This window comes from Cyanistes caeruleus, chromosome 5 (genome assembly GCF_971803275.1).
Source record: "Cyanistes caeruleus chromosome 5, bCyaCae1.hap1.1, whole genome shotgun sequence".
Lineage (NCBI taxonomy): Eukaryota > Metazoa > Chordata > Aves > Passeriformes > Paridae > Cyanistes > Cyanistes caeruleus.
Window position 1 is genome coordinate 53,451,174 of NC_141705.1, and position 24,647 is coordinate 53,475,820.

The following is a 24,647-nucleotide window of genomic DNA, read 5'->3' on the forward strand; positions in this document are numbered from 1 at the left end:
TGGGGATTCCCTGGGTGGAATCACCACGCGTGCAGCAGGGCTGATCAAAGCGCCGCCGAAGGGCTCCCAGGCGGCCCTGGCTGCTGGATGTTTACTGAGGGGCCAATTAGCAGAGCCCTGCAGGGTCTCAGGCCAGGGTGCGCACGTCTGCGTTCTCAGAGGTGATGTGTGGCTTCAGCTGTCCTGTGAACCTTAGAAAATAATGACTTTTTTTTTTTTTCCCCGTCCTGCATTACTAATAGGAGTCGTATGAACGCATGAAGGAGAGAACACAGCTCCTTTCTGTCAGCCAGAGGCTTTCCCATTGTATGAAATAAGTTGCTTCTTTGGTACAACTCCCTCTTAGTAGGCATGCTCCTATGTTTGGATTCTAGCTTCCTTGCCCTGCAAATATGAGACAGGATTATAGGCACATGTGACTGTGCTTCTCTCTGATTGCTCCTTCCTCCCTTCTGTTCACGTGTATTTTGCAGGAGGAGGAGGTGGGCAGTTGCAAAAGAATCAGCTGTCTGGGGTGAGAGAGATATCATCTTCTGAAATGCGTGCCTTCCAGAATCACCATTTTGTTGGTGTGGATGAACAGCAGCAAAATGGTTCCTTCTGTGTCTTAGCAAGGAGACACTGAGTCTTTTCTAGCTGTGGATATGGAATCAAGCTTACAGCAGCCAGGAAGAGGAGTATCTTATCAATTCTCAGACTGTTTCTGTAGCTAGCAGCAGAGTCTGTTGTTGATACTGGCTTTGCAGGGCAGGGTTGTACCACCCATCCACACCTCTGGCAACCAGAACATCCTCCCTTTCCCTACCAGCCAACCCAAGTCACTCAAACCTTCACACATCTCTGCAGGATCCATGGCCACAGCTCTGGTTGCATCCCCAACAGAAAAGAGAAAGGATTGTGCCTTCAAATGCCCTAACACTGAACTGTTTATTGCTTTGCTCTAGCCAGCTTGGTAGGTCCATCTCTTGGGAAATTACCCATTCTTTCAGGACACAGTTGAGTGAATGTTTGAGGTCATGGTCCTCTGTGTCATACTGTAGGAAATACAGACCATCTCTAGTGACCAGGGCAACTGCTGGGACTTTCCACAGTGACACAGAGAACAATTACAGGTTGAGGACTTGCCTTCAGCTGTAGCTGTCAATGCTTCCAGTCAAATATTAGGAAAGAGCCTTCAACAATGGGCACAAAATTACACAAGACAACCTTGTCCATTGGCTAGCTTTTGTTTGTCACTCAGGCAGGCTCTCCATCATGTAAAGAGCAGAGCTGCCTTAAAAGCCCTAATTCAGGGGCACAGAACTATGATAACTGCTGGCAGGGCCTTGTGCCCTTCATGTTACACTAGAAGTCATTTCTACCAGATTTTTTTCCCATAACTTGCACCTCATAGTCAAATCTGTACACAAGGAGAGATTTGCTGTACTTCTCCAGGCTGTGTTCCTTTAACCTAAAGCTGAGCACAGAGAGGACAGAGACATTTTCTCCCTGAAATGCATAGCCTCACACTTTGCCATGTGCCCGCCTTCTGCATCCCACTCACCTGCTAAGTATAGAGGCTTGTGTAGGAATCATCAGGCTATTGACGCAGCGCTCAGGGCACGAGCAGTGCCCCAGCAAAATTCAAGTGCCGAACTCCTTGCCTCAGTGCATTTCCCGTGGCCCAGCAGTATTTTCCCGGTGTGCATTTGGCAGGTGTGGATCAGGGAGTTTTACTGCCCTGGATGTGGGCCAGGCTATCCCTGTGAGCCAGGATGTCACGTCCGACTGCTGGGTTTGCCTGCAAAGCTGGGCAGTGCGTGCCAGCGGGGATGGCTTTGGGAGCAGGCATGTTGAGAGCTGCTTCCACAGCTAAGGTTTCTAATTGTTGTGGATTACGTTTGAATCGGGTGCACTGACTGAGGAGAACAGAGTGTTCTCTCACAGGCCAACACTATTGTGCAGATTTCTCACCAAATGTTTCTAATTCAAGCCCAGAACTTGTTATCCTGTCCTCAAGGAAAATCTGGAAGTATGTTGCTCTCCATAGCAGCGGCTGGCCCTGTCAGCAGATTGGGCTGAGCAGGCAGCTCAGTAAATCAATATGAGGTGTGATTGCTGCTGATGTCACCTGATTACTGACACTTTTAAAAGTTCAGTAGCTGAGATTTCAAGCATAGTTTGCAGTAACAGGCACTTACGATACAATCAGCTGGCATTTTTCTTCAAGCTTTAAAAAAAAAAAAAAGCAGAAGTTAAAAACACAAATTGAGTTCAAGTATTGCAGCTCTTGAGACCCTGAGGGTGAAGCTGATCTACAAATAGTTTTGACACTGACTTAACTGATACTTTCCCATGGAAAAAAATCCAAAGTAATGCATAAAACTCCATACAGTATAAGCAGATGGGAAGCTGAATTTTGTTTTCTCTTTTTTCAACACTGGACTTAGATTGATCAGTGTATTTCCATTTGCTCCATCAGTGTGTAACACTCTTTAGCATAAGAAATCAAAAGGGGATGAGGCATCTTCTATTTTTATTACTAAGTATTGAAAAAAAATTGCATTGTTTACTGAATAGCATCAAAATATTAAAATTGTATTTTTGATTGTTATGACATGCTATAAACAAAATACAAAGTTTGCTTGCTATCTGAGAGGTCTGTCATCTCACTAAGTGAAAAGGTGTGGTAGCACTGTATTTGGGCTATTCTTTTGATCTATGTAGGAAGAATGCCTGCTGATGTATTCAAACAAAGATATTTTCATAGTTATTTATAAGATGAAGAAAATAGGTTGTTACTGAGCTAGTGAATGCTTTGGATGGGGTTTTAAATTACTTTATTCATTTCATTATGAGAGATCTTTCTGGAGTCTTTCAAATGGCATTTGATACTAGCACCTCAGGTGTTGTAATGAGTTTAGACTTTTTAATCCCTCTGGACCTACTTCAATTTACAGTAACTAAGATTTGGCCTCGTTTGTTTGACAGATGGGTGTGTGTAAAAGCAGTGTTAGCAGGATGTATGAGCTCTGTGGCTGCAGAGAGGCAAACAGGAGATGCCTGTGGCACTTTGCTGGCTGCACCTCAAGTGGTATTTGTGTGTAGACACCCCCCTGTTGGCCCTGCACCCCCCAGTAGCCCTGTGGCAAATATACAATGTAGTGATAAAAAAAAAAAGACAGGTTTTGTCAGCAAGATGGCTTGGAGCTCACCAACAATACAGCAGTTTGATACAATAAATCTTTCTTGTCGTGTGAAGCACTTAATGGTTCAGGTTTATTAAAATCTCCAGCCCTCTCTCTGTGCAGCAGGTTGGCAGAGAGGTTGTACTGCCATAGGCGATGCTCTGTGTGCCTGTGGAGCTCTGCAGAGCCACGCCTGGCAGATGGCTGACAGCTTTGTTGAAAGATGAGCTGGTTGTGGGATTTTGAGAGGGAGAGCAGCACTTCTGAAGGACTGCAGACTCACTACCAGCACACAGTTCATTGCTTCTGCGCCAGCTTAGAAAAGGCAGGCCTGAAAGAAATGCCTAGAGAATCTGACCAAGGCATTAAATTTTTTTCATCCTTTTTCTGCACTTGTACAGCCATGGTGGCTAAATATTGCCCAGTTTTTTTGGGTTTCCCCCCCTCCCCATCCATTTAAAGTTATCATTCTGGAAAATGGGTGGAAAAATAGTATATTGAAAGAATGTGGAGATGAGTAGAAAATCAAGGGTTTTCCTTGAGCAGGAGAGATCTGTTCAGGACAGAAGAGGAGCAAGTGTAACCGCTCTGTCAAGTCAGTGGCAAAGAAAAGGTGAAATGTTTACAATCTCTACTGTGATTTTGTTCTTCAGTTAGCAGAAAGGGGAAAGGTTGACAGCATTAATCATGATAGTGGATGCTTTAAAACTGGACTTCATAGCAGATACTTCAAAACCATTCAGTCCAGGAGTTCAGCAGCCTCCAGAAAAAGCTCAGTGCTTTGATAGCTATCTTGGCTAAATGAATAACAAAGGATATTATGGATCCTGTTAAAGAGAAATTAATTGATTGTGAACTGTCAGAAAAAGCAGCACCTTACCCTTAGGGGGTTCCTGTATGTTTGTGTGATCCAGCAATTCCAGCGCTTCCAGCTGAAGGGCCTGGCATCTGGCTAGCATGAGAGAGAAGGCAGTTGGGCTGCAGCTCCAGTCCACTTAGTGATCTGATGTAGGTAAAATCTGTAATTGTACATATCTTAATATGTTCCTTGATGAATTGCTGTGTTGCTCTCAGGAGTCTAACCGTTTTGTGTCTAGTTGAGATTTTGTTTTCTAAATGTATATGGTCAGCAAGGGAAACAAAATTACCCAAAGAGCCAGGCCTTCCAGGAGCAAGGGTTAAAGAAAGCTGATTTCCGATAGCAGCCATTTCTTCTGTCAAGCCTCAAATTTGATTTTTCCTTTTAGGACTTTTTTTTCTTCTCCTTTTTAACACTTTCTTCTTTGGAATGGGAGTTTCAGTTTTGGGGGAGTATTTTGAAATCAAAAAAGTAGAAAGTAGACACACCTCAGTCTCAATTGGGTTACATAAAGTGTTTTGCTGTCTTTTGGGGTTTGATCAGAGGCTCTTTGAGCCATTGCAATTCCCTGGACGTCGCATGCTATCTGGTTTTAAATCCACCTTGGACAAAGCCACATGCATCAGGCATGACTAACAATGGCTTTGTTAGTTGGTGTGGTAGGAGCTTAATTTAGTTACTGCTAAATATGCCTGATTTTTTCTAAGTTTATTCCATCTATGTAAATCCCATGGAGGTGTTATATAACAATTTCCAAGAGGAAATTCGGTTTGCAGGTGAGAGGTATTCAAAAATGAGAAGTGAGAGATGTCTAGACGAATTTCATACATCATTTAACTCTTGTTCCTGCTGGTCAAATATATTCTTTTTTTTTTCCTTTTGTATTCCTCTTTGTTTTGCTACAAAAAATCTTGTAAGACCCTTCCTAAAATCATGAGAGATTCAGGCAAGTGGATGCAAAATATTTCACGTATTAGAAAAGGCCAAGGCTGAACAGAGCTTAGAAAAGCTCTTTTTTCAGAAATTACCCGAAGGAAGTTCAGGCTACGTAAGCTTTCCAAACCATGGCAAAACAGCCTGCATACACTTGGTGCTTGCACACCCCATCTATGTGCTTCTCTTAGCACAACACCTTCCAGGGGCTCTTATGCAAAAAGCTTGTGCAAAAACCTCCTGTCACCCCTTTCAGGGTAGCACATCAGTGTGCATGCAGCACCAGCCTCTAAGCAGAGGCGTGCCATTTGTATCCGTGTGCTAAGGAAGAAGGCAAAAGGAGGAGAGCATCATTTTGAAGATGTGCACAGGCGAAACAGCACTGAGCCCATCACTGCTGCATCGGCGATGATCTTGCACTGCCCGAATTGTACAGAGGGGGAATGTTAAACAGCACAGAGGTTCTGCAGGGGAATCCTCATGCAATCCACTCTGAGCTGTGGAAACGTTAACCTTGTTCAGCAAAAGGAAGCACTGTTTTTTATTCATAAACTGATAACTTCAAAAGCCCACTCTCTTTGTGAATGAAGAATAGACACACTAGGCACAGGAAACAATTAGTCCGTAGCTCTGAGACTGATCTGGGAGCTTTCTATAAGGTTTTTGTTTTGTTACTTGACTCTAGAACTATTTGTTAGATTTAGAAGTTCAAAGCCTGGCTCTTAGCACCACAGGATTAGACAGTTTAAGTAGGAGCATGCAAATCAGCTTAGTAAACTATCTGAACACAAAATGTTAGACTCCTTATGGCATCTGGAGGGAGTGATCACAAGATTGAGGCGATTGCTTTCTGTGGGCTCTATTATGCTAATCAGCAGTGCTAAATTGGGTTTCCCTTTCTCTCCCACTCCACCACCTCCCTGTACAACATTGCTTTTACTTCTGGCTGGTTACGTTGTCCAGGGGGCTGAAGATTTCCTCCATTTTTTCTACCATGCTGTAAGCAGCAGGATTGCCTGTGAAAGGGAAAAGGGGAAACTTAGACCATATTACTATAATTGTTCATATGTGGGCTAAGCACCCTAGTGTGAGGCACCTTTTGCTTGCAGATTAGAAGAACCTGTTCTTATTCCTAGGATTTGAATTTCCAATAGCAGGCAACAGGGTTGCATTGGAGTGCTGGGGCCTATAGGAGAACCATTAATACACTATTCATTTACAGCATTTGCACATCCTGAAACTGAAAAAAATTCCTCTGGAGTCAAATTGCCTCTTCTGTAGACCATGTGCCAGTAATGCTCTCTGTTTAGCATAACTCTTTCCTCAAAGGTGCTAGCTGGTGATTGCCTCATTTGGTGTCAGTCTATGGTAGTTCCTGGTCAGCTTTTGGGTAGTTTTTCATTGCATCTAAGAGATGACTTACATTTGTGTAGGTTACCTGCTGTGGCCAGGCTTTGTGATGCTTTGCACACGGGTCAGATGGGAGTAGTGACCAGAGAATGCTTGGTGACAAGAGTCACAGTCCAGGACAAGCAGGTCAAGGTTCATTAGAAAGTTACCTGGAGTCTGTCTTATGTATAAAACCAGCTTTTGTCTTACTGTTCCCAGAGCCCATCCCTGCTCTCTCCTCATGGCAGCGAGACAGCTTAGACTCAGATGAGGCTCGCCTTTCCCCGCAGGCCGGGCGCTTGATTCGCCAGCTTCTGGATGAGGACAGCGATCCCATGCTGTCCCCTCGCTTCTATGCCTATGGACAGAGCCAGCAGTACCTGGATGATACAGAAGTGCCTCCTTCTCCTCCCAATTCTCATTCCTTCATGAGGTGGGTTGTGATTTGCCAGTGCTGACTTTCACATGTAGCTGTAAAGGGTTTGCACAGTTTTGTCAAGCAGCATCTCTTCGGATCGGCTGTGCTGCGCTGGGTTTCTGGCCCTACTCACAGGGAACTGACATTTTAAAAAATGTTCCTTGTAGGTAATAATTTCTGGGTTTGTGCATTAATATCTGGGGACTTGCTGAAAGAGGCTGTTAGAGCATCTTTTTCTATCTGTCATTGCAGATGACAGGTAGCATTCTCACTTTTGTGAGCCTTGCCTTTATTCACACATAGTTGAAGTGGCCTTCTCTGCATCAAGATGTACTGTGGCTGTTAGGGTAAGCTCTTCCTGCAATCTCTGCTCTTGGCAGGAGACGGAGTTCATCTTTAGGATCTTATGAAGACGACAGAGAAGACCTTACCCCTGCACAACTCACCCGGAGGATTCAGGGGCTGAAGAAAAAGATCAGAAGATTTGAGGACAAATTCGAAGAGGAGAGGAAATACAGAGTGAGTCTCTAGGAGTTAAGAATTGATGTGGAGATGTATGCCTTAGCAGCAAAGGGAAGGGGCACCAGGGAAGTGAGTCAAGCATACAGAGGGACACCAGGGAAATATGCAAAACATACTTGAAGGCTTGAAAGCTTTTATAATGAGGAAAGGAAAAAAAAGGCAGAAGACCTGCTGCTGCAGCCCCAGAAATATGTATACACACTGAGCAAATTACCTCTCCAGGTATTACGCAATATCCATGCAGCACAAGAGAGGAAGGCTAATGAACTCATAGGATTTCGACCACTGATTAAGACAGTGTGTAGGAATAGCTGTGCTCAACTTCTGTTTGTTTGTTTATTTATTTAACTTCAGCATATGGGAAGCACAGTTGCTGATTTCATTTGCATGATGGTAATCCCAGGACACCTATGCATGGCAGAGGAGAGAGAGCAGCTGCCTTCACTCCTGAGCAAGGAACCACAGTCAAGTGCTGCTGAGCAGCAGCAGTGTACTGGACTCTTAATTGTTCTGCCATGCCCTTCTGATGCACAGAAAACTTTGTAAGGAACACACAGCTTTGCATGTGTGCATCTTTGGCTATCTAAATGGCAAAGAATTGTACTGGAAAGATCTTGCCTGCAGTAGGAAAGGCTGAAAAAATTGCTCAAAGCTTGCTGTAGCCTAGAATTTGGGTTATTTGATGTCTTGGGATGTAAGGCAGCCTTTGGTGTGGATATATGTGTCATAACACTTTTCCAGCTGTTCATGCTAAGTGTCCTCTATTTTAGAGATACTCTCTTGTTGGGAAACAATAGACACAAGGATTCCAATGTGCATCCGGCCCTCTGAGTCACTCCTACAACTTAATCATTGGCATCAAATGTTTTGTGTTTTTAAAATGAAAATCCTTTTCATCATGCCCCTAAGACAGAGTGTTGTGACAGGCAGGAGCAATTAAAGCAAGGTCTGAAATGAGCTGGTCACAGGTATGAGGCTGCCAGTCAGAATCCAGTGCCTGTGCTCTGTGCTGGGTCCAAATTCCATTGTACCCCTTTGTGCCACACACTTGTTTCAGTGAATTGCTCCTGGTGGTTTAACACAGATTCAGCATGGCTTTTCTTTCCTCCCAGCCTTCCCACAGTGACAAAGCAGCCAACCCTGAAGTGCTCAAATGGACAAATGATTTGGCCAAATTCCGAAAGCAACTTAAAGGTGAGCAGCCGCCACTGGGGCACCTTTGAGGGGTAGCTAGACTCTGCCTCATTTAGATTTGATGTGAGGTAGTGATCCTGACACTGTCACATTTTAAAAATGAAGAATTGCTCATCTTTCCCTGTTCAGAGTCAAAACTGAAGATATCAGAGGAAGACCTTGGCCCCGTTGTGCGTCAGCGCAGCAACACGCTCCCCAAGAGCTTCGGCTCTCAGCTGGAGAAGGAGGATGACAAGAAGCAAGACCTGTCAGATAAATCTGCCAAGCCTGCCGTGGAAGTGACCCTTGACTCCATCCAGAAGAAGCTCCAAGAGAAACGAGCAGAGACAAATCGACCTGAAGACATTAAGGTACAATGTAGACAGGTCAGATTTAGGCCTTGAAGTGCAAGTAGGTTACTTGTGGCTGCACAGTCACTTGTGAAAGTTGTGGTCTTCTACATTTTGTTAAAAAGTCTGCAGCCTTTAGTCCGGGCTCACTTGCTTTAGTTCCTTTCCCCCTGCCTTTAGTATCTTGATATTTTTCTCAGAGCTCAGTTTCTACTGTATGTCATCTTGTGTTCTTTGTCTGACCCTTGTATATTCCTGGTAATGTTTCTGAATTTTTGCAATTTTTTCCTGCCCTGTGTTTGCCTATTTCTGTTACATACAAAGGTTTTTGTCAAATTCTGAGTCTTCCAGTGCTTCTGGAGGTTGTGTCATCTGTTTGCTTCTTGTTCACTCCAAAACTGAATGTTATTCTCTCAGGGTGTATTACTGCTAACCTTTGGAGTTTCACACTGAGTTCTGTTAGCTGCTGTAATCTCTGAGGGTTATCAGCAGGGAGATCTTCATGTCTGATGTTGTGAGCTCCTGAGGTTTGGGCAGCCTTGTAAATGAAGTCCTTGAGTCTGCTGACATGTAAATTGTGTAGTGCTATATGAGAGTGAGGCAGACAGCATTATCTTTGTTTGCTACATCTGCAGAAGGAAAACATACAGTGCATGTTTTGACTATTTTCTGACTGTAGCAAGAATCCATAGCCTGGCCACTTACAGAGGGACTGTGATAGTATTTGGTGCTGTGATAAGGAGAAAAGGCTTGGTATCAGGCAAATTGAGTGGGGGAATTTTGGGCAACTTAATTAGAGAAGTCTTCTCTGTCTTCCCTCTTTTTGGTTTTTTTTTTTGGCTTTGTCCCCTCTTGTCTGCTACAGCTTTTCACTCCATAGCAGAACTGGCAGAAAGACAATCTGACTGCACTTCAGTTCTTGGTAAAGTGTGTTTGTGACAGTCAAAGCAAAGGTACTGGAGTTTGTCTTGGATTTGGAGAAGAAGAAATGACATGTGTTCTCTTGTAGAATTTACATTTCAGATCTTAACTGAAAAAGATCAACCATCATTAAAACTTGCATAGTGTTGTTTTTTCAAAGCACACTTATAATCTGCTTTAGCTACGTAAAATACCTTCATATGCAGAGTTTGTGTGTTTAATCTGTCTGCATTGAGCATAGGGCTCTACTCACTCACATGAACAGTCTCTTTGGCAGTGTAGCTGGGAAAAGACAACTGGAAGGTAGAGATGAATCTTTAAAACATAAAGATGGTATGATATGACTTTGATTATGGCACAGATCAGTATTTTTTAAGTCCAGGAATCTGACTTTTTGTCTTCCTCCCTTTCCCTCTCTCTGTGCCACTTTTCATAGGACATGACACGAGATCAGATAGCAGCTGAAAAAGTGGCTCTTCAAAAAGCTTTGCTGTATTATGAAGGCATTCATGGCAGACCGGTATGTACTGCAGCATTTTTTGCATTTTTTTTTTTTTTTTATCTAAGTACATCTTTCTATGTCTTTGTCTTTGGTAAATGATGCCCCTAATGCCCCTTTGATGTCAAGTCACTAGAACTTCTTGTTCTCCAAACCACACGTGCACCCTCTAATCCGCCTCCCTGATCCTTCACTTCCGCAGCTGCTGAGGAGTCTGTTCCAGGCAGGGTGGTGTCCTCTCACAGCACTGGGCTGGACAGACACCTGCAGGACAGAGCCTACAGGCTGAGTGGGCATTATTTTGGCATGGTGCTCATCAGGCATCCAGTTTGTGGCCCAGTGGACAGTCTGCATGGGAATAGTTGTGCATGGTCCCCCATCCAGCCAGGAAGTTTGCAGTTTTCTGTTAGCAGTGGTATAAGGTTTGTTATACATTTGATTTTAACAAGGCCAACTTATTTGTGAAGACAGAGAATTAAGTTTTGCCTGCTGTGGCAGAAACACAGCAACTTCCAGGCCATGAAGTTGGCTTTTTATGAGTCCCTCTGTCTCTTTCACCGATGATACTATAATCTTTGTGACCAGCTGTATAGATAAAGTAACTTTGAGTGCTGCTAATCCTCTGAGCAGTGTCTTGGGAGCAGCAAATTACTGCTTATAAGGAGTATTTGATTGGTGCAGCTCACAAACCTGTCATTCTGCTGCTGCACGAGATTCCTGGTCTTTTCCTTCCCAATTATATCTTTATCCATTCTTTTAAAAAGCTTCACTAATTTATTTAAAGGCCTTCATGGAGTGCTAATATTGTACAGTCACAACTGTATTAGCAGCTGAAAATGGCATAGTTACGTGAGAGGACAGGCAGATTTATTGTGTAAAATAGAAAAAAGGCAGCACAAGGGAATCCACTTAACCTTCCCTGTGTTCTCTGTGAGACCAAGTCTTTTTTTGCCGCTTTTACAATTATATAAATCAACAATTGGCATCTTATTGAAGTGAACTCTCTTCAGTCTGTTCAAAAGGATAACAAGCCCAGAGCCTATCTTGTCAGCATACATTTATTTCCACCTACCTTTTCCAATCCTTCATTTATACAACTGCTTTTTAATTTGTTTTGTTTTTAAGTAAGCTGTCTATACCTAGCAACACTGAACTGCATGGCAAGGAAGACTGATCAGCTTTTGCTGTTCCCAGCTCCTGGCAGTGCAGCAGTGGAAAAGTACTGAGAGCTTGAGGAGAATTTGGATAGTTCAGCCAAGGTTTTTTTTTTTTTTTGTTTTTTTTTTTTTTCATTAAAGATACTTAACTAAACAAGAAAAACAATGGAGCTCAGATTTATTGTGCAGCTGGGTCTTTCTGCACCAGTGATAGATGAACCTGCAAAGGTGGAACTGAACTGTTGTAGTTAAGCCAGAAGTCTGTCTCTGCAGAAATTCTTGAGCTGCTCTAACAATGCAAGCAATGGTCTGTTCTCAGCTGCTGCTCTTTTGCCATGTGGAGTGTGCCCCAGAGTTGTGTCAAAGGCTCCATTATTCAAACAGTCTCTTTGCATTTTGATGTTCTCCCAAAATATACTCAGGTTTTACTGGTCATACTTATGTTTACCTAATGAGACAGTGTGCCCATGTACTAAGCATTTACTTTCAGAATATGCTTTCTGTAAAGTTTGCTGGTGTAAATGAGCTGCAGGGCAGGCTCAGACTCCATACACTTATCTTCCAACGCCTATATTAATTCTCTGTGTTGCTCCTCCACACTGATATTCAGACACTGAAGGATGTTGTTTAACTTTTCCATTCTTCAGCATACCTAAGGACTTTGTACCCATTCCAAGGCTTATGTTTATTTTTCAGTACAGAACAGTACTGTTAATCAGCTTTGAAATGTTGTTAATTGAAGGTTTGATTCTCAGCCTCAACATAAGCTTTATCATAGTCTTGGGTTTTTTTTTTAAGTAATAGACTGTCTGAGCCAACATTAGTGCTGTACCTCCTGCTCCACAAACTGCTAATCTTGTAAAACTAGGAATAATATTATATATATATATATTTATGTTACCCAATTTCTCTAGTTGTATTCTGGATGGATTACAGAGAAATGTCCAAAGTTGGAGGCAACTTGCTAGCCAGTGCAATTGAGTGCAGGCACATCAGCACAAAACTCCACACAAAGAGGACTGAGTGAATTGTTTGATGCTGCCCACATCCCTCTAATCCGTGTGAGCTGCTTACTCAATGAACAGGCAGCTTAAGGCTGTCAGGAATTGGTGCCCTGCTGTGCTTTGGGGGTGTGGGATATTCTGCCCCCAGAGCTCAGGGCTGCCCATCTGTATGCCCTTTATCAGGCCTGGGCATATTTGGATTGAACCGGGAAAGGAATAAAGATCTTCCTCCTTTTCCTCCTGTTCATCTTCCCTCAACATAGGGAACATAGGCTTGGTTTTCAGGAGGAAGATGGATGCTACCTCCAGATTCTTAGAGTTCATCCCTGCCATTGCACTCCTGGAAATACTTAAAGCCTTTCTGCCCCTCACAAGCCAAAACCATCTCTTTCTCTGGAGGGAGGATGTAAAAGCTTTAAAAAGATTATGCCAGTGAAAGTCAACTGCAGACAAAGTAAAAGGCAGTTTAAAATTGCCTCCCTGTCTTAAGCTGTATTCCCTTTTCTCCTGTTTCTGTTGTAGAAGGAGAGCACAAAGCTCCCTAGGGGTTACGCTGTTGATGCTGATTTTTAATATGGCAGTTGTTCAGGTGCTCTGGTGATTAGCAGCAAGCAGAAAGGCATGACATCAGTTAAAGCTTCCTCATAAGAGCTTTATAATCTAAAGTTAGACAAAAGATCTAATGGAAGGACACTTATAGGATGTGGGTCAGACAGTGCTGAATGATGATCAGGTTTTGCTTAGGATTTTTTTTTGTTTTCTAATGTGCTGTAAGAAAGTACTGAAGAAATAAAAACCACCTTGAATCTGAAAAAAACCCCAGAAATTAACACACTCAGTTTGTAATGCTCTCAGAGCTGAAAAGGGAGCACAAAAAGTAGTAAGGAGGAGTGGAGTTAGGGACAGAGCAATATAAGGAACACCTGAGGTGGACATCACAGCACTGATCTCTCTTATCTGTGCCACACAGCCCTGGCACCTTCACCCTTTCCAAGCATTGCAGTGAATCCTTCCCAGCAAGTGGCTGTGAGGAGGGATGGAGGGCAAGGTTAGGGGCTGAAAAGAGGGAAAACTGCGGCCTTGTACAGGAAATTAGGAGGAATAGCAAAGTCAGAAAGTTAGCTTTTGTGAAATCTGTAGTTTACTGCACTCAAGGAAAGTCTCCTCACACTGCAACATCCAGTCAGTGCAGTTGCTTTCTCTTCTCATGAGTCACGAGCATTGCTATTGACGGCCAGCCACAAGAACAAGGATGGGACAGCTCACCTTGTGCTTAGAGTGGCCAATGTGACTGCAAGCACAGAGTGCTGCCTCTGCAGGTCATTTTGTGCTGTGGAATTCTGATCCCTAACTGGTCATTTAAACCATCTATCTCTTACAGCCCCTTTACAAGACACCCCACACATCTTCAGCTGGCACCAGGCAGAGGCGATGCAGCGATGGACAGGCATTTCAGGCCTAATGCTGCTCTCCTGTCATCCCCATACAAGTCTCTTCAAGCCCCTCAGACTATGTGTGATCACAGGCACATGAGTTCTAGAGTGGAGTACTTGTTGCAGGATTCATGGATGTCTCCTCTTTTTTCTTTCCAGGTTACCAAAAATGAACGGCAGGTGATGAAGCCATTGTATGACAGGTATCGCTTGGTCAAACAGATCCTCTCCAGAGCCAACACCATCCCTATTATTGTGAGTAGAGCATTCTTTTGCGGGCTATTTTTTTGGTTTCAAGCTGAGGAAGCAGGAATCACCACACTTTTGCGTACAACACAATCACTAAGGCTAAGTCCCAACCTCCCTCATCACTCAAAGATCAAGCAAATGAGTGAATCAATGACACACTTCATAGTGAAATTGGGAAAAGCTGGTCAAGGGACTTAAGTGCCCACCTGTGAGCCATGGAGCACATCTCACCTTGTATTGTTTCTTCTCTTTCCATTGGGCTGCTGCTGTTATTTCATCCATCCTCTGTTTGGCTACAGCCTCACTTCTTTTTCCATACCAACCCACTCTGAGCTGTAGGTCTTCCATGCTGCTTGGTTCCACAGGGTTGTATGTACAGCATTCCTGTACACAGGAACACAGACTTGAATAGATCCCACAGGAGATGCCAGGCGTGTCCTTGGCTGAAAGAAAGGGCCCTCAGTCTTCTAATACTTAATTTGTATTAAAGAGATCCTCTAAGTGGTGGATATTCCCTCTTTCGAGGTGGTGCTTTGCCACCAGCAAGGAACCCAATACACCTCTCTGATTTCTGGGGAGAAAATTCACTGTCTTAAATTTTAGATAACTTGCGTAGTCCAGTTTTTTAAAATTAATTAATCTAAAAAACACACAAAATGCTTCAAGCCTGTCTATGGAAAGAGAGTTCTTTTATCAAAGTTCCTGTTCATGTACAAACATTTTTTGCTTTTCCTGAGCAGTGCTTGTGTCCTGCCCACATTCTGTAGACCGCCAGTGAAGTGAGCGGGCTGGCACAGCACTACCCAGTGCAGTGTCACTGAGGAGTAAGGCTTTTTTCTGCAGATCCTGGGAGGTGTTCCTGGTCCTGCATTTAAAACAAAATAAAAAGCTGTTCCTCCTCAAATATGCGAAATAGTCCCCAAAATGTGTGCTGTGAAGACAGTGCTGGCAATTGAGGGGGAAGCTGTGTAGGTGTGCATGGGCAGTTTAATGCAAAGCTGTCAAAAAGAGCCCAGATCCTGTTAAGACACAAAACTGAAAATCCACAGAGGCTAGCAGAGGAGAGCTGAGACTGGCTTATTTCCCAGTCTTCTGAGTGAGAATAGTGAGAGGTTCATAGAGAGACAGGATATATTTGAAAATCCATCTCTTCATCAGTAGGAACTTCAGTAGGGAAATCAGGCTCCTGGAAAGCAAATCTGGAGAGGCTGGCTGAGCTTAACCCTGTAGCTCTGGACAGCCAGCCAAATGCTCTGTGTGTGCATGGGCCTTGGGCTGGGGATTAGTTTGTTGCAGCCTTTGCCTTGTAGTCACTACCCAGCTAATAATCATCCAGGTTTCTTTTTATAAACAGATTGGCAGTGGTGTCCTTTGCTAAGCAACATCCTGAGAGAAAACAGCCCGAGGTTCAGGGGGTTTGTCAGGCCTGTTTTTCTTCCTTGAGAAAGATATTTCTCCTGGTGGTCCAGCGATGAGCTGAGAGTGAATGTGTGGGTGAGAATGAGCTGAAGCAGGTGGTGGAGGAGAGAAAGGGGTTCACAATGTAACATACTTGTTAACGCCTGTCACAGGGTTCCCCCTCCAGCAAGCGGAGAAGCCCTTTGCTGCAGCCAATTATCGAGGGCGAAACAGCTTCCTTCTTCAAGGAGATAAAGGTGAAGACCTCCAGCTGCTAACTAATTGCTCAGTCTGCATCAACTTTCCCCATATACCAATGAAGCAGAATGGTTGATTGATTTTTTTTTCATCAGTGTTGATTTTTTTGCAGTGTCCTGAAAAATCAGTAGCTGCTTTAAGCCTCGCCAATTCTTATCAAATTCTTCCCTTATTGTAGATAAGACTACAGTGTTTCTTTGGCTTTGCATTCTTTCCTATCCTTCTACTTTCCCCTCCATGTGCACATAATGTATTTTATTTTGCTTTTAAAAAAAAAAAAATTAAATCAAATCACAGTTACCCCTGTACCTTGCTTTTTTTCTTGTTTTCCTCCTTCCTTTTAAAAGGCACTAACTTGTTTTGCAGTAGTTTCTCTCACGCCCAGGCTCTGTGGCTTGCACACAGCACCGTGGCAGGAATGAGCTCTCACAAAACTAACCCTCGCACGTGGAGCAAGCTGGGGCACTCACAGGATCCTTACCTGCTCCCCTCCACTTATTTTATCCAGGCTCCTTTTTACCACCTTGTGTGCAGGGAGTTTTTAACTTAACGAGGACGGAAGTAAGAACAGCTTGGTTCTGCTGGTTGATACTTGGTCAGATTTGGATGGCAGGATTGTTGTGTTTCTTCTTGTGCTGCTGTGGAGTAATAATTTGGGGTGGGGAAGATGACTGTGATACTGGGCCTTCCCCTGAGGAATAAAGTCCAACAGCAGACCAGGACATGCAGCATGGAGCTCGGCCCTGGCTTGCTTTCTGTGCCTTTGCAGTGCAATAAGGGAGAGAAGTGCTTCAGCATATTTGGGTCATATTTCTGTTATCCAGAGCTTGGCTAAATGTAAATACTGCAGACTTAGAGATCCAAGGTGATTGAGTCCAGTGGATTGTATATTAATGGACTATTCGAGGCACATATTCTTTAATACCAGATTGCAGACTGAAGATGTTAAGCTGCTGTTTGGAAGCTGGTTAATGATCACTGAGCTTCTTAGTATTTTCTAGATAACTGCTGGATCAAATCTGCAGTACTGGTCTGGTGGGGAGTGGTTTTGTTTGTTTCTGGTTTTTTTGCTTTGCTTTTTTCCACCTCTGCTTGCACCCAGTGTGAGAACTTAGAGCTGTCAGTTATGGTGATCTCTGATGGCCAGCAGGAGCTGGTGCTGTGCCAGGACAGCACTAAACCAGTTCAGCAGTGTCTTGCAGGGAATACAAACCTGGAGGGGTTTCTGACAGAAGATCAGGATGACAGCCCTAAGCCTGTTAACATGATGTGCCTATTAACACTTAAGTGGGGCTCTGTGAAGCTGCATCTAGCAGCTTTGTACTGAGCTACATTCAGAAGTAAAGTGAGGAAGTTGGCAAAAGACCCCAAAACTTAGCTCCTGCATAGGTCTATAGGCAGGGAAATATTTGACAGGCGGCTGACAATGTCAGTATTTGTGTGTTTTGGGGTGAGTTTTTCTTCAAGCGGTGTTTTGAGTTGACCTTACCAAACATTTTGGTACAATATCTTGAATGTTGTGTAGAAAAAATCATAAAGATTCTTGCTTTGTGGGAGTGCCGATGATAGGATACTCTGGGGATTTGACATTTTTAACTTTGGAATGCCTCATGATTGCCTAACAACCCAAGCAGGGGCATGCTAAATGAATCTCATGTATGAAGATCATTCTGTTTCAAGGTGTAAATGTCACTGCAGATTTAAAGTGAGGTTCCTATGTGAGACTTTTTAAAGGGAAGGCCTTAGAGGGCCTTTTCTGTTGGAGCTCTAGCTAAAAATCCTTTTATATTTAAGAGCTAAGAATCCTTTTGTATTTAAGAGCAAAATTATTTCAGAGGTCTTGTGACAATCAGATGCAGTGTCTTGGCTCTGAGGTCTAAATGAAATTTCTACACTTTCTTTTCCTCCTGTGGCCTCCTGTGGCAGGAGGCTCCTGAGCTGCTTGCTGGCTTGGGCAGTGTGCTGGTGTCTGCAGTGAGGCAAGACAGGCTCATAGGTGCCTGAGAGGGAAACACCTTGCATCTCTCCTCAGGAGCAGCTTTGTCACACTGCTTATAGAAATTGTCCCTTTACTTCCAGGAGCTCTCCCACAAAAGGGCATGGGAGCTCCTCCTTTGTTGTCAGAGAGATTCCTCTAAAGCAGAGTGTGCTGCTTGTACTGCTTAGACTGACTTAGCAAATCCTCCTCCATGGCAGAGGAGGATTCATGTTCTCCTGCTGCAGCCCTTCCCACCTGGGGACAGGGAAATGGCCATGAAAGATGGGTCTCCCTTCCCCAGTTCAGCCAGGAGTTGTTGGCAGGGTTTAAGAACAGTACGTGGCTGCTGGTTTGTGCTTTCTGTTTAAATTGTACAATTGATGTCTGGAGAAATGGGTCTTGTCTAATCATGTGCTAAATACTGCTTCAGCTTCCACAAGTTCCCTGCAGATTTTCCTAAGATACATTCAAACTTTTCTATATCTTTTGTTATTGTTGCTACTCAAAACTTCTTCCCAGATAATGCTTTTTTCACCCTCAGTCTTGGTTGTAATTCTCAGCCTGTGGCACTGCAATGTATCATCATGGCCTAGTGCTTTAACTTAAAAAGAAAACTCTGTGCAAACTATAATTTAATTTAAATGTGTGCATTTATAAATCACTGAGGGTCTAATGGGACTAAGCCAGGTCCTGGTGTTACTTTCTTCCTTTTTGCTTGAAATATGGGAGCAGTCTCTTGGAATAACTGAACTATTCACACGGAATTACATGAAAAAACAAACCAAGAAAACATCTGCTTTTGATCCCAATGATACAATATATTTTTGTCTTGAAGACTTCAGTGATATTAGTCCCCAAAAGCTTTTAAAGATATTCATGTGCTTAGATCCTTCCTGGCTAGAATTACATGGCTGTAAAATAAATGCATTTACACACACATGCATACATACATATTTGAGAGATTTACTGTCCATGCTGGCATTTGCTGCTTTCTTTAAGTAGCCTCATTCCTTATATTAAGGCTGAAAACTGCCTTCTAGAAATGTCTCCGTACATAAGAGACTGGGTCTCATTCCTTGATAATTAAAATTATTTCTGGACAGTGTCACAGGATAAGCCCTATTTTGAGAGCACAGTGAACTGATGAATGCCAAGTGCAGTAGGGAGGACTTCCAAATCTCTTGCCTATAAATTTTGTAAAAAAATTGGAACACAACCAATTCATCAGTGTGCATTGAGGAAATGGGGAATTGCACTGTGCAGAGCTTCCAGTCCAATTTTTAGTATATTTCAGCAAAATGGTCAGAGCTGATGCTTGAACATGTTAGCAGCAGAGCAGTCCCTTTACAGTCAATCATATCCCACATTTGGGTAATTGTAAGACTCATCTGAGCTCACTGGTATCACTGTATGAGCATTTGAGATCTTGAATTCAGCCATTAGAGAGAGCTGTTGAGCTGCATCTTTTGAGAGAAAATTCCACATTTTAACCTGGCAGTCTCTGTGCTGGGAAATATTTGCAGGGAAATGCAGAGGATGGCTGGTGTGCTTTGGACAAAATGCGTAACAGCCGTAAATGGGTTCATTTACGTCAGAATACATAAACTAAACAAAGCAACAGCTTGCTCCGAACCCCGGGTATTTTTTTCACTCAGTTGTGTCGCTCTGGGTCTCCTTAACCAATCTGAGTTTGTGGTGGCAATTTCTCTGTCATGCTTTGGTTCTAGGGTGTCTTACTGGTGGCCTTCTGGTGTCCTGTGTATTGCTTGGCAATTGAAGTGTTTGCTCTGCCTTTCCACTTCTTGTTCCTGAGTGCATGTGGTGAGAGGAGGAGCCTGTTCCTGAGAAGGCTTCAATAACCTGTCTTGTTGTGGGGATGCTCTATCCCTGTGTGTAGGAAGAAGAGGAGGGGTCTGAGGAGGACAGCAATGTGAAGCCAGATCTCACCATCACCATAAAAACAGATTTCAGCGTGCGCAGCTTCTTGGATCAACTAGAAGATGATGCTGACGGCTTTGTTTCCCCTGTGGATGATAAGATGCCATCTAGGAGCAGTCAGGATATGGGGCTTTCAAATCTCCATGAAGCATCCATGTATGTTGAATTCACAGGCAACTGCAAAAAATTATTTCTTGCTGAGATAGCATTTTATTTGTCAGAAAAGTGTCTAGGGTTTTTTTCTATTTATGATCTGAGCCAGAAGTTTTCATGTTTCATTTTTAAATGCAATACACCCTCATAGGAAAGGGTTTGGGAAGAAACTACCTTGTCCTGATACTGATACTTAGTTTAAGCACCTTTGGATGCCATCACTAAATAGTAACTCCACCAGTGGCAAGCCTTTAGCATTAAAACCCTGCACTCCAGAAGGTTTTTCTTGTTTTGGAGAGGTCAAATGGAACTAGCTTTTGCTAGTTTCAAGTCTGGTGCAAACACATGTGGGTGGTAAGTTGTGACCAATGAATTTGATCCTGTAAAAGTCACCAAACCCAGACCCACCTACAGGAGATAAATTTCACAGAAGTTTGTGGTAAATTGTGAAGTGCACACTTGACATCCTTAGAGGCTGCAGCTTAAGAATATGATCATTTTGCTGAACTAAATTCAGAGAGCTTTTTGTTTCAAGTAATGTGAAGCTGCTTGCCAGGAGCAGCTCCATTGCTTGGCATACATACAACTAAACATCTGTAGGTTTACTGTATGTTTTCTGTTTTTATTGCATACGTGTGGATAATCTCATTTATCTTTAAACCCAACAGCCCTGAACTGTTAGAGCAGCTCCAAGAAGTCAGGGAAGAGAAAAAGCGAATCAGAAAAAAATTGAGAGACTTTGAAGATAACTTTTTCCGACAAAATGGAAGGTAACAATTTCCCAGCTGCCCCTCTGTTCTTCAGCTACTTTTAATCTGTTTTTCATCACCAAAGATCTCCAAATACGCAGTTACCTGAATTCAGTATTATGTATTTCTTCTTCATAATCATTATCATTGCTTTACCCACATTCAGAATGGTGGAAGAGTTATTCAGTGTTAAAATAACTAGTTTTTTCCAAGTGATTTCTGTCCTATTCTTGCTTGTCTGTGAGGTATTCATACACTAGTTTTATCAAGTATTTCTGCTTTAGTGTAACTGGTTTTACTGTTTTAAGAAAATGCCCCTCATTAACGAGCTGATGGAATGTTTTCATATATTTATAGCCTTAAAGTATCTTGTCTGTTTCTTGCCACCAGCCATCATCCTTAGGACCTTTTGCAAAATCGCTGCAATCCAGGAGCAATCTGATCAAATACTATCTTTTTTTTTTTTTGTGAGAGTGCCTGTTAGTGCAAGGTGCCAAGCCTGGGGAGGCTGTATTTTATTTTGCCAGGCTCACAGGCTGACACTCAGATGGCTCCTGAAGTGTTTTCCAGCTGTTTTGCAGAGCTGGTGATGTCAGAGAAGCAAGGCATGTTTCAAGTAGGATTTTGCATTTGGAACTGTGGGGTTGTGCTCAGCCTCAGCACACAAGCATCCCACACTTCATTGGAGCAGTTTGTTTGCCCTTTTTTTTTTTTGCTTTGTTTTTTAGGTTTTTTTTCCTTTTAAAGGATAAATGTTTTGGTCTTGTTGCCCCATCAGGAGTGGAGGAAAGGAGCAGCTTTGTAGGTCTTGTTGGTGGACAGAGGGAAGCTGCTGAGAGAGGCTTCCTGTTACAGAAATCTTCATGGTCTGCTTTCACTCCCACTAGGAATGTGCAGAAAGAAGACCGCACTCCCATGGCTGAAGAGTACAATGAATACAAGCAGGTTAAGGCCAAACTGAGGCTGCTGGAAGTCCTGATCAGTAAGAGAGATATTAGCTCCAAGATCATGTAACGGAGGAGATTGTTTTTGCCAATAAACAAAGAGGAGAGAGCACCAAATGGACAAATGCATGAAGTCGATGCAGCGGGAGACTGACTGGGAGAGCTGAGGAGCTCGCTGGGAACTGAAGGGTCATTGCCGGAGGTGGGAGAGGGAGGAAAGGTGGATTTCTGTCACTCTCTACATTTGCTGTTGCCCACTCTTTCTCCAGGCCTGATGCCCAAAATGGAGTTTGCCAGTGTAGGAGACACAACACTGCGCTCAGTGACTGCACTGAAGGGATCCTTCTGTATTGATTTGCTTACAGATCCTATAATATTTAGAATATCAAAGCCAGCCATGCTGTTCTTTCTTTTTCTCCAGGATATTATAGCAAGAGGCAAAATAGGATTAATAGTAATGAAATCATCAAATAGCTTCTACTTGAGTTGAACAGACAAGTGCTCTGACCAATCTCATGTTTAAGGCACAGGTCAGGCAGCACCAAGACTGTTCACTTGTAGTAAAGATTTGCTCAGACTTTTGACCTGTTTGGAGTCCAGCATCTTCTGTTGCTCTAGAGAAATGCTGTAATAATCTCCTGGTCATCAGCCAGAGCTGGTGTGAGTTGCAGTTTTGCCCAGGCTTGAGTTGGGTTTTCTTCCCACGTTTTTGATGGCCAGTTCAGCCGAAGTAGAAGTGCCTGCATATTTGGGATAGTGAAGAAAATGAGCCATGCAGCCAAGTTCTTACCAGCTTGTTCTGCTTGGAGGGCGATACTGAGACCTTCTGACCACGTTTGGGCAACAGGGAAGAGAAGAGGTTTTCAGAGCTTTAAGTCAGAATCCCTTGTGATTATGGTGGTTGGTTAAATATCTGGTGTCAAATGTGTGGTAGATATCTGGAAGACAGACCCCATTAGTACGTGTGCTTCATCATGATACAGACACCTGAGCCCAAGCTGAACAGTCCACATGGGTGTCCCACAAAAACTCACCTAAATTTTCTTCTTTTGTGCACATCACACCTCTGTGAGCTGCAGCAGAAACACTGATGGTGGCAGCAGAGGGTGGGCTTTTCTTCCCATTGTAGGAGGTATGGCAGTACAGAGGGTACCACAGGGAACTGAGAGCATGGAGCTGTGCTCTGCCTGTGGAAAAGGGCACCTGTCTTGAGGGCAATCTTTGACAATTTACTGTTTCCAAATATGTGTATGACTTTCAGAAAAGAAAGTCCTGGGACACCTGATTCAGGTGCTCTTGTCAAACAGGTGCAGCCTGAAGGAGAGAAAGGCCCCGAGTTCAGAGACACCAGGTCACTGAAAGGGCTCATAGTTCCGCCATCCTGGGACACCAGGGCTCGCTCTCCCACTCCAGAGGCTTATGTGCACCCCTTGCTTCACCCTGATACCCAAAGGAAGGCACTTCTGTAATGCTTTCTTCAGCCCCCCAGGGGATCATTGCCAATGTACAGAAGCCAAATAGCCAAGATGAAATCCAGTGTTGGTTGTAGCCAGGCCTCATGCATGTCACACCAGAGAAGCCCAGAACAACTTCTCCCCCTTCCTTCTTTATTAAAGGCAAGTGGGCTCACAAATAGTTGTATTTGGGTTGTGGTACTTTGATTTATCCCCTCTCACTTGCCATGTGTGCTGTGTGTGTTCTTGCCAAAATTGCTGCTATTTTGGTCTCTTTGGGATCCCTTGAACTCTTCCAAAGGCAGCCATGGGTTGCACATGCCCTTTGTTAGTCAGGAGGGGTGTCCTGCTTTAGGGCAAATTCCCCTAACTTGTTCGGGAAAAGATTTCCTTGGAGAAAAGTGGAAAAAACCTGTTTATTTAACAAGCAAAGCACCCACAAGCATAAAAAATGAACGATACCAAACAATAAAACCTTTTGTTGTTCCAAAGAGATGGCAACTTCAGAAAGTCTTTTCCGTGGGGTATAGCTCAGCTCGCTGTGTGTCTCTCAGCCCCTCCGGCGCTGGAATCCAGCATCCTGGCTCTGGTGGGCCACACACGTGAGCTCTCAGTGTTCTTCTGCGATTTCGGTCCAAAGCAATTTTGAACAGTTTCAAGACAAGGAAAAGCCACAGTCCAAGGAACTTTTCTGCCTCAGCTAGCTAAAACCTAACTAAAAGCAAAGGAGAGCTCAGTCCTGCTGTCTGTGCTGCAGGCAACACAGTCCAGGAGCAGAATGTGGAGGATCAAGTGCAGTTTCTGCAAACAAATTGCGCCTTCTTTGCCCCCCTTCACTCTTGGAACCAGTCTTAGAGGTGCAAAACCTAATATCCTGCATAAACAGAACAGACAATTTGGGATACAAGCATCATAAAGTCACCCCAGAACACTGGGTAAGGCAGACTTAGGTGTTAGTGAAAGCACTTGGGATGGGGACTCATGGCTTGGTTTGGTTTTTTGTCGATTGCAGAATTGCCTGTTCCATATGAAACCAGCAAAGACTGAATTTTGTATTTCCAAACCGTCCAGAGGATTTGTGTGCTGACCTAGGGTTTGGCTTTTCAGAGGTGCTGAGTTTCCATCTGAGATGGGATCTCCTCTGATCCTTGGAGTGTGTTAACTGGGCTGACAGATTGGCTCAAAAAGTGCTTTGAAGGGAAGCCCAAGCAGAGTAAACCCCTGTCCCTACACAGGGCAGCCCAGGAATCCATGGCTGTGCCTTTGCCTGCTCCCACAGGCTCTTCGTCTCATTGTCAGCTCTCCCTAGTTATTTTAGGGAAAGCAGCTGAGCCAAGCTGGCTGCAGTGTCATTCTGCTGCTGGAAGTGTAGGATGAGGAAGAATTCTGGGTTACCAAAAGGTCCTTAGCACTGTCTCATTTTTATATTGCTCAGGCCCAGTTCAGGAAAGCAAAGGCCTGGATGGTGAGCATGTGCCTCAAGCTGGCCTGCCTTTGGGATATTGCCAAGTTAAAATGGAGTAAAACCTGTGTGCTTTGCAGAATCTGGGCCTGGACACCTTTAAATGGATGAGAGAAGCAATTTCTGCTCTTTTTCATAATCATGCATTTTTTCAGTAGGCTGAGGCTTCCCAGGCTTATGTTTTCTCTGCTTATTTTTAAAAGCTTCTTTGCACTGTGTACTGATAAATCACCTGTTTT

The 24,647-nt window shown here is 43.6% G+C and overlaps 1 protein-coding gene across 15 annotated transcripts in view; it reads left to right on the forward strand.

The window, feature by feature from the left end:
* Positions 1-23,437, forward strand: part of FAM13A (family with sequence similarity 13 member A) — a 118,225-nt gene extending 94,788 nt beyond the window's left edge. For 8 of the 15 annotated variants that reach the window (XM_086888671.1, XM_023926174.2, XM_023926176.2 and 5 more), the window contains 10 exons: positions 6,568-6,781; positions 7,147-7,285; positions 8,401-8,482; positions 8,612-8,832; positions 10,169-10,252; positions 13,985-14,080; positions 15,646-15,729; positions 19,606-19,802; positions 20,468-20,569; positions 21,436-23,437. In XM_086888671.1, the coding sequence (XP_086744797.1) occupies positions 6,568-6,781; positions 7,147-7,285; positions 8,401-8,482; positions 8,612-8,832; positions 10,169-10,252; positions 13,985-14,080; positions 15,646-15,729; positions 19,606-19,802; positions 20,468-20,569; positions 21,436-21,562 (1,346 nt within the window). In that variant the 3' untranslated portion in view covers positions 21,563-23,437. The remainder of the gene's footprint in view (positions 1-6,567; positions 6,782-7,146; positions 7,286-8,400; positions 8,483-8,611; positions 8,833-10,168; positions 10,253-13,984; positions 14,081-15,645; positions 15,730-19,605; positions 19,803-20,467; positions 20,570-21,435) is intronic. The other 7 variants (XM_086888670.1, XM_086888673.1, XM_023926175.2 and 4 more) reach the window with 1 other exon arrangement.
* Positions 23,438-24,647: the final 1,210 nt, after the last annotated feature.